We start from the raw sequence: 9,282 nt of genomic DNA on the forward strand, positions 1-9,282 counted from the left end.
AAGTATGGTTGGGTATTGAATTCTCCAATTAATAATTAATTTCAAATTTTTATGGTGTGAATTAAATATGTTTATCTTACCAATTTATTTAACAATATAAGACTAATCTCTTAAAATCAAATAATCACATCAATTAAATTCTATCATCAGATATTTAAATTATTATATGTCGAATTCAAAAGATTGGTTGAACTGAAACAACTCAAAGTTGGTTAACATTAACGCTTGGTGATTAACATTTAGTATAATTTAGTTGTAAGAGAGAGCATAACGCCACTACAGGATAAATAACTTGTACAGACGTTTACTTATAGTGAAATCGCAGGCATTCTGATGTTGTAAATCAATCATATCTTACTGGAAAAAGTAGAATCAACCATCATGGGCCTCAGACTCATTCGGAGTTTCAATGTTTTTGACATTTAGACCAGATCATTTTCTTTAAAACCATTTTATTTCAATGGCTCTGATAACCTTAGTTTCATACGACGGTAACAACTGGATTGAGCAGAAAAACCAACAGCATTAATCAATTGAAACTGTTAAGTCCATGCTAACAGTAAATCCAAGTTAGAAGTAACCATTTAATACATAACAATTGCAAAATCAGAACACAAGCTATATGGCCGGATGAGGGTGATAGTTGCTTAGGAACTTCATTACCTTACACCTGTGGTTTGTCATTGTCCGCAAGGTGATGTCTGATAACTTGTCTTTGTTCGTCCAACTCGTAAAAGGCTTTAAATTCAGTGCTCGAAAAGAAGGCCTCCAAATTGCTGATTTCATACTCTTCAGCCTGCACATAATGTCATTAAAACCTATTCTCTTTATCATCGTAAGTAAACTACAACTTGTAGTAATACCTACCTTGGCTTGCAAATCCGCTACTTTCACATCGACATAGCTGAGCCTTCGAGCTGATCCAGAAAGTATCTCTTCAAAGCGCAATGCATTGTTCACGAGCTCCCTTAGTAGTGCAAGGAGCAATCCATGGTAGTCCTTCTTGAAGGTTATGTATTGCCTGAAGCTCTGCAAAATTACATTTTGGGTTCTTCTCAGCCTCATTATCACAAGCATGTTTCATTTTTTTAAGCAACGAAAACAATCACATTTTGGCCTTCAAAAACCAAAACATATCTAAATATCAATAATTCAACCGCAAGGGCCACTGTTGAATATTTTATTGGCACAAGTCTGACAGAGAAATGCCCATGGATTCCTATAACTAGTGGAAGTTTAAAGGTTATAACAGAAAGGAATAGGCCTAAACAGAACAAACTAAAAACTGCCAAACCATTGGAATTATATCATGCTTGAGAATTGCAGGCCTTGACAATACCAGATCATAAAAGAACAGAATACTCCATACTTTCTGAACAAGCTCGTAAGAAATAAAACCATACTGCATTATAGCATTTTTAAAGGAATTTGCACATTATGGGAATTTTTGCAAGAGCAAGTAAAACTCTGGTTATACCTTTCGTAGGGCCTTTTGTACACCAAACTTCTGGGTTGAAATGAATGACTCAAGAAGAACCCGTATAGCCATGTCCACATCTTCTTCTGTGACATGCTGCCTAAGGTGCATTCTGGCATGTGCTTCAGACATTCTGATCATCGATTCGATATGCCTCACTGCTATGGGGACGCCTTGTCCACGCTACACATAATTAATAAAACATTAGAGCATTGAAGCAAAATCACTTTAAAAATCACAAGTAAAAATAAGTAAAGGAATCTTACAGATGATTCTTTTCGCAGATCAGCATAAACTTTAGTAAGCTTGGCCATATCCTTTTCATGGAATCTTGGGAATATGTTCAACTTGGCATAGGTTAGGTATTTCCTCAGTAAGTCTTGAGAAAGAATCTGCAATGTAAACATACAAATCCATATGATTATTTGAAAGACAAGATCTGAAAAGTACAAGCAGTTAAGACAGCATAACAGAACAGCCACTATGTACCTTTGAATCAGCAGCTAGTCCAGCAGAGGCTCGAGTCTCTTCTTGGGATTCACTGAAGGCTTTGTCATCCATATTAGCACCCTTAGGTTGTGACCTGAAGTGGCTATCAACTACAAACTGTGCAAGCATTTCATCTGTTACAGGGTCAACAACATCCTGCATTTGAAACCAATTACATTCTAATCCTATTAAGATTACAAATTCAGGAATCTAAAAAATAAGAGTTCTACGCTGAGAAAAAAAAAGGAGGGGGAGCAGAATTAACAATAACTAAGAAACCACACAAGACAGTCTGTTCAACCGGTTGAACTCAAGTTACATTGAGCAAGATTACTATCAAACCAACCAAACTTGCTAGAAAACCGGAAACCCAAAAAACTTTATTAAAAGCCAGTGAAACTAGATTTTGGTTTTTGAAAACCAAAAGATTTCTGCCTTTTAAACCAATTTTAGAGTAATTTATTTTCAGCCAGTTGAGATAGGAACTGAAAGTGCAATCTGTTCAATCACCAGTTTAGTTTTTTATTCCTCAGGAATAAGAAATGCAAAGGAAATTAATCAAGCAATTGGAGTTAAGAAATCCAGTTGATGGGGAACCAGATGGCCTATGTAAAACGTGGTAACCTATGAAGACACTGACCAAATCATCATCTCATATATAAACCATCTATACCTTCCACCAATTGGATTTGCAGCAGCAATGACCGAGCAACGAGCCTGGAGAGAAGTAACTATCCCAGCTTTTGATATGCTGATGCTTTGCTGTTCCATTGCTTCATGGATACTCACCCTGAATACACATGTTTCAATAATTTTACAGTTCAAGTAATACCCTAAAAACAGTAAAGGAAATGTGGAAAGGTGTTTACTGAAGTTATCTAAATTATAGTATAGTGTCAATGTTTATGCTAGGCTTCACTTACCTGTCTTGGTCATTCATTTTATCAAACTCATCAATAAGACAAATCCCTTTGTCAGCTAAAACAAGGGCTCCTCCTTCAAGGGTCCACTCCCTAGTTACTGGATCCTTGTGCACTGCTGCTGTCAGCCCCACAGCAGAAGCACCTTTTCCGGTGGTATATACAGCTCTCTGCCCCGTCTTTTCAACATACCTAAAAATAAGGTACTTAAAATTTTAAATGCATGTTCAAGAAATCTGATTCACACTAAAGAACTGATAGAGTTAAATCGTACTTTAGGAATTGTGATTTTGCTGTGCCTGGATCACCTAGAAGTAGTACATTTATATCTCCACGGAGTCGGTGTTTCCCTTCTACATTTTTCTCCTGGCCTCCAAACATAGCAAGAGCTATTGCAGTTTTTATGTCTTCATGCCCATAGATAGAGGGAGCAATGGACTTTATAATCTAAAAAATGAGCCATCAAGCATTCAAATCAGAAATTGACCAAGAGAGCAATCGAATTACTTGTTACAAAAGGGAAGCACAGATCATATTATGAATGACAGACCCTTTCTCCTATTTGTGGATCCTTGGCCAACCTCTCAATGTCTTCCTTATCTTCCTGAGTGAGTTTGTATGCAGAAAAGAGATCCTGCTTCTTTGTAACATAGTTTGCCTCAATCACAGTTGCAAAAACAGGAAACCCATTTTTAGTGTTCAATGACATATCAAAATTATTTGTGTAAATGCCTGTGACTTCCTGGAAAAAAATTACATTGAATGCAAAACAAAAATTAGTCTTCCTGGCAGTTGAAATAAGTATGAAATAAATATAGGAAAAGGATCTTACAATCTCTTCCCCAGGACGGGCACAATCAATTAGATCATTGAGCAATATTACTTCCTTGTATCTTGGAAGCCTTCCAGCAGGCACAGTTCCTGGGCTTTCTTGGAGAGTTAGCTTCTGGTAGTTCCTGTATACCGTCTGCAACAAGGCAAGGCAGAACATATAATGAAAAACAAAATCTCAAATCATGATTATAAATAGATTTCGACTGAGACAGGAAATTTATCCAAAAAAAAAAGAACACAGCTAGGAGTAATCCAAACTTATTTGCAGTTTAACCGAAAGCTGTTTTGATTCTTAATAACAAACATAAGCTCAGAAACAGAATCCAACTTATAATCCTTTATTGCCTACAAAAAATATCAATCAGGTGCAGGTGCATGGAAGAGAGCAATAAATTTACCTGCTCAATGTTGACAGTGAAGGGCCCCTTTGATTGGCATTCGGGACAGGAACCAACCTTAACCTCTGAATATGAATTTTGAAAGAACGGTCCCAAAATTGATCCACACTTGTTGCAATCATATTTTACCTGTTGCAACTGGGGAAAGACCCCAGAGCGTCTAGTCACAACACCCCCAATACGAACCATGGTGTTCAAATGGATTTGCCTGAGAAAGACCAAATAAAAAGGTAAAAATGAAACTATAGAAAAAGGAAAATTATCAAATGGTGATACATAGTCAATATTCTATATTACCTGATATCCCGAATTTGATCATAGATTGGAAGGTTTGTAATGCGTATATATATCTTCTGGTGGATGTTTCTGTAGTTTGGATGCAAATCAAAGACTACCCTTTGGGCAACATCTTCCATAACTTCTAGGACAGATTGAGGGGCATCAGCCAGCCAGATAGCAATATTAGGATGAACAGAAATGAACTGCTTGTAATCAATCTCCAAGCTGCACTTGTTAGCTGCAAAATGGAACAATTGTTAGCACAAACAGAATATGAAATTAGCGCCAATAATGATTACCAAACATTCTGTGCATCTAGGCTTTTAGAAACCAAAAACCAAGGATGAACAGATGTTTTACCTGACACCATCTCATTTATGAGGCGTACATATTCAATGTCCCCATGTTGATTTTTCGGGTTCACATATGTAAGTATGAAATCCCTAAACTTCTTGAAAATGAAGCGACGAACTTCATCTCTAGTAACCCACTCTCTCAATGTTCCTTGGACACGGTACATCTCAAATTCGCCTTGATCATCATCATCATCCTGAATACAATGAGGAAGGTTAGATGCAATAAGAAATGCTAACTTAACTTAAGTTGATGACAGGTCTGAACCTCGTAAGGGTAATCATCAGTTCGGTCGGTCATGGGTACATCGTCCCTTGAGTGGCCTTGCTGTGACCTTCCCGGTGAACTCTGCATCCCATCAGTGTCATCGTAGCTTCTCGGGGTAGTCGGAGGTCTCAAATCAGCTCTCGGTCGCTTAGAAGGCCTATAATTATCGTCATCTGTGTCTGCAAGCATCATTTTAACTCCGCATTTAACCACTTCATGTACAAGCACAACAAAAGAAAAAAATTGAACCAGGTTAAAAAAACGGTAAGCTATGGAGAAATTTACCGACCCTGGTCATGGAGAAGCTGAGGAAGCTTGCGATTAGAGAGGCGGGCATCTCGAGTATCAAGCTCTAATTCAGCAGCCCTACGATCCTGCATGATCTGATCCAGATCCCTCTCGTCCTCCATCGATTCATCCAACCCCACTGACTCGTACTGGTCGTGCCCGTCCATCCTCCTATAATCATCCATGAAATTATCGTTGTACAGATCTTCTCCATCGTCTTCCTCTTCGTCCACCACATCCACCTCGTCTCTTATTATCTCGGGATCCACCGCTGCCTCTTCCTCGTCAGACGAGTGGCTGCTGTCAGCTGGCAGTTGATCCGTGTTAAATCCTGCAGATGTCGGTGATTCCGGCGTCGACGGAAACGGATTCCCCGAATCTTCTCCTGCCATTTGTATCGTATTCTCTTGGGTCACTCAAATCTAGCAGAACAGAGAAACGGTAGACTTACACTTAGGGTTCCCAAATAAATGAGAAAACCCATGTATTTTTGGCGCGAAGTTTTGGCGGTAAAATGGTGTACACCTCACCTTAAGGTATCCTTTTTGGCGCCAAGTTTGGGTACGGAGTTCGACCCATTCACAAGTTTATTTTATTGTTTTAAAATAATATGATTATTTTATTTTACTGACGGTTAGGGGTGATTTTTTTATATATCATCGAGGAATAGTATAATTATCGATCAGGTATTGTTCAGATTATATTTTTTTATCTAATATTTTTTACAGAAAGATACGCCCCTGTAACGCGTTTTAAGCTGATTTGATGTTACGTGGGGTAAGACACGCCCCCTAAAACACATCTTATGCTGACATGATATACACGTATGTAAAACGTGACCCCGAAAAAACACGTGTGACATGGTATATAAATTGTCTCATGCTTATCGGAACACGATGGTAGGCGTGTTTTCAGTCACATGAAACACGTTCATGAATATTAATTAATAATGCTCATAGATTCATATGAAACATGTTCAAAAATTTTAGTCAATTTTGTGTTTATTTAATTAATATGAGTCACTGAGAATTAATTGTCGTTAGTCTTTAACTGATTGCTAACGTGATAGAGAGAATTTATGAAATTAAAAAGGATAAATTATACAAATGATTACTAATGTTTAAGTAAATTTTGACCAAAATATCAAATAAGTTATTGAACAATGATTTTATATCTAATTTACTCTAAAAGCTATCTAATTTTTCCAATTTATATATACAGTTTTTAAATTTTAAAAATAAAACTTAGAAATAAACTTTTTTAGACATGAAGCAATCATATATTTTGAACACAAACAAAAATATTAGAAAACCTTTGGAATAAATTAGATATAAAATTATTGTACAAGGACCTTTTTGATGTTTTAATAACTAATTTGTTATTTTTAAAACTTTAACGGTGAAAACTAAAACGTACTCAAACAACAAAAAAGGTATAACGATATTAATATTTAGTGACTACATCTTAATTAAATAAAAAAAGTGATCTAACGATAATTAATCTTCAATTATTACATCTTAATTAAATAAAAAACGATTAAATATATTTTTTCCCTTTTCGGATGAGATGGAGGTTTATCAGTTCAGATGAGATATTATGGGGGCATTTCTATAAATATCGAGTAAAAAAAAGGATCCGGGATATTGAACCCGACGTGAATTGAACACGCAACTTTCTGATCTGGAGTCAGACGCGCTACCATTGCGCCACGGATCCGGCAGTGATACTTTTCTATACAACATATAATAATACCAATCTTATTTTCTTTCTAAATTTTGCTTCGTTTGGAAAGGAACGAGAGGTGTTTATTTATAATTGGATTCAGAAAACAAATTCATTTAATTTAATGATATGTAAAAGTATTGAAATTAAACATAAATTTTGATCATATATATATAATATGTAACTTTTAAGTTGGTGTATGAACATTGGTCAAATGTGTTGTGTGGTATATGCAACTTTAATTCGATTCAGTTATACACATTAAACTTTAATTTAAATTTAAATTATTCACATAAATTTTTTTGGCTAAAATTATTTATAATTTTGATATTTTAGTTATTAAAAATTTATCTTTTACAAAAATTATAATTTAGTCGCTTATAAAATTAAATTAAATCTTTTAAAATTCATATTTAATATTTTTAAATCATATTCAACATTTATTTAATATTTTCGTATAAAAATTTTCAAAAAATTCAATTTTATTAAAAATCACAAAAATTATCTAATTACCTACTTGCTTTTACTAACTCAAATTTTAGGATATTACAATACTATTGCGACCTTCGTGGTGATATCTATACAAATATCCGAGATTATTTTTATATATTTATACTCAAGGCTATATGAGATCGAGAGACATTATAGTATCATCGATGAAATGATATATTATTTTTATATATTTATACTCACCGCTTATTAGGGATGGCAAACGGATACAGTTTCGTGGATTTCGCACCGCATCTGTTTTAATTGGAGCGGGGATGGGTATAATTTTAGCGGGTAGTCGGCGGGTGTGGATTTATAAAGTGGTACCCGTCGTGGGTGGTGGGCGGGTAATAGGTTTGAGACATTACCCGCCCCGCATCCGCCTGGCATCCACCCGCCCCGCATCCGCCCGCCCCACATCCGCCCACCCAGCTAAATATCTATTAAATTTTGGACCATTATGAATTTAGGTGTAATTTTATAGACTAATTTATAAATTTTAATATTGTATAATATATAACATATAATTTATCCAAATATTAAGGATATTTAGTCTTTAATCTGGTCTTTAATTAGGGAAATATTCGGCTCTTTGATTAAACTCATAATCCTACTAACCACGTCACTTTCTATGTTCTTTAGCCCATGTTGCCCATCCAAACACAAATTAGTCGTACTATAAGCATTAACATCAAAAGCAGCAGTTTCCATGTTCTTTAGCCCCTCAAAACCCATATATTAGGCGCACTATGAGCATTAACATCGAAAGCAACACAACAATCCAGCTCTGCGACTACATGCTCCCTACAATCTGTCTCCATAACATTCGTAGAGCTACTCCTCTGACAAATTAAAGCATGCACTGCTACCCCATCACGAACTGTCTGGGAACCAACTCCAACATCCCATTAGTTTGCTGTTAGGCGGGTCTAGATAGGTATGTCGCTAGTGGGTAGTGGGTGTGGGGATGGATTTGAAAATGTACTCGCGTGGGCGGGTGTGAATTTGAAAATTTGTACCCACCATGGGTGGTGGGCGGGTGGTGGATTGAAAAATATTAGGTGGGTATGGGGATGGGGGAGGGGGTATCCGCACCCGACCCGCCCTTTTGCCATCCCTACCGCTTATTGCATATTATGCTTGTATGTTTATGTTTATAAATTTCATGATATATTTGGTTAGATTAGCGATATATTATTGAAGTCGTGAAGTTTAGTGTTCATATATTTTCGTTTTCTAGTAGTGTATTTTTTTCTTTAAATATGTTTTTCCTTTATTCAAAGACCGCATTTACTGAATATCGTCTTTCCTTTCTCCACCCTCTGTAGACCTCATGGAGGGGGAAATTAGCAGTGGCAGCAGCATGTGGAAGGTTTCCTAGATAGCTGTATTATATATATGCTTTGTATTTTCTACTTATTGTTTAGCATTTATTGTATTGCCACTTTATCCAATTGATGTCAGACTTTTGTCTATGAAGGATGATTTAGTTTAGGAACACTTACCCAATTGCACTGTAGAATCAGGGAAAATTATTAAACCGACAATCTTTCTTGCAAATAAGAGTCATTTTAGTGTTTTTCTTCTAGGAGACTACGATTATTCTACTTCTATTAATAATAGTTTCTGGGTTATTAGGTTGCGATGATTCAACTATTTGATAATGTATCTTTTGGCCTCAACTGAAGAGTTTGAGACTAAACTTTTATAAGATAATAATTAATGAGAATGTTTCATAATTTCTACATGAATTCTTGTGGTGCTT

General features: G+C 35.9%; 2 protein-coding genes and 1 non-coding gene across 3 annotated transcripts; all 3 read right to left on the reverse strand.

The window, feature by feature from the left end:
- Nucleotides 1–503: 503 nt before the first annotated feature.
- LOC120191188 (DNA replication licensing factor MCM2-like) lies at nt 504–2,132 on the reverse strand. Its single transcript, XM_039194157.1, has 5 exons — nt 1,967–2,132; nt 1,744–1,869; nt 1,478–1,660; nt 868–1,029; nt 504–796 (listed from the first exon to the last, which is right to left on the reverse strand). The coding sequence occupies exons 1-5, from the start codon at nt 2,126–2,128 to the stop codon at nt 665–667; spliced, it is 765 nt and encodes a 254-aa protein (XP_039050088.1). The 5' UTR covers nt 2,129–2,132; the 3' UTR covers nt 504–664.
- Nucleotides 2,133–2,575: 443 nt separating this feature from the next.
- LOC120191187 (DNA replication licensing factor MCM2-like) lies at nt 2,576–5,760 on the reverse strand. The gene is made up of 10 exons (XM_039194156.1): nt 5,308–5,760; nt 5,019–5,197; nt 4,758–4,947; nt 4,416–4,635; nt 4,119–4,326; nt 3,719–3,853; nt 3,437–3,628; nt 3,161–3,333; nt 2,890–3,078; nt 2,576–2,756 (listed from the first exon to the last, which is right to left on the reverse strand). The coding sequence occupies exons 1-10, from the start codon at nt 5,696–5,698 to the stop codon at nt 2,591–2,593; spliced, it is 2,043 nt and encodes a 680-aa protein (XP_039050087.1). The 5' UTR covers nt 5,699–5,760; the 3' UTR covers nt 2,576–2,590.
- Nucleotides 5,761–6,950: 1,190 nt separating this feature from the next.
- Nucleotides 6,951–7,022, reverse strand: TRNAW-CCA. The gene has a single exon. It is a non-coding gene; the product is annotated as a tRNA-Trp (tRNA).
- Between the last annotated feature and the right edge of the window lie 2,260 nt (nt 7,023–9,282).

The sequence above is a fragment of the Hibiscus syriacus genome, unplaced genomic scaffold (genome assembly GCF_006381635.1).
Source record: "Hibiscus syriacus cultivar Baekdansim isolate YM2019G1 unplaced genomic scaffold, ASM638163v2 tig00116965_pilon, whole genome shotgun sequence".
Classification (NCBI taxonomy): domain Eukaryota; kingdom Viridiplantae; phylum Streptophyta; class Magnoliopsida; order Malvales; family Malvaceae; genus Hibiscus; species Hibiscus syriacus.

What these genes read in the sequence shown, in the direction of transcription:
- LOC120191187 (XM_039194156.1), bottom strand. Translation starts at nt 5,698, where the DNA reads ATGGCAGGAGAAGATTCGGGGAATCCGTTTCCGTCGACGCCGGAATCA. An exon ending in TCACTGTCAACATTGAGCAG is followed by an intron (nt 3,854 to 4,118) that starts GTAAATTTATTG and finishes GCCTTGTTGCAG; the next exon opens with ACGGTATACAGGAACTACCA. An exon ending in GCAAAATCACAATTCCTAAA is followed by an intron (nt 3,079 to 3,160) that starts GTACGATTTAAC and finishes CCTTATTTTTAG; the next exon opens with GTATGTTGAAAAGACGGGGC.
- LOC120191188 (XM_039194157.1), bottom strand. Translation starts at nt 2,128, where the DNA reads ATGCAGGATGTTGTTGACCCTGTAACAGATGAAATGCTTGCACAGTTT. An exon ending in GACTAGCTGCTGATTCAAAG is followed by an intron (nt 1,870 to 1,966) that starts GTACATAGTGGC and finishes TTTACATTGCAG; the next exon opens with ATTCTTTCTCAAGACTTACT. An exon ending in ATCTGCGAAAAGAATCATCT is followed by an intron (nt 1,661 to 1,743) that starts GTAAGATTCCTT and finishes AATTATGTGTAG; the next exon opens with CGTGGACAAGGCGTCCCCAT.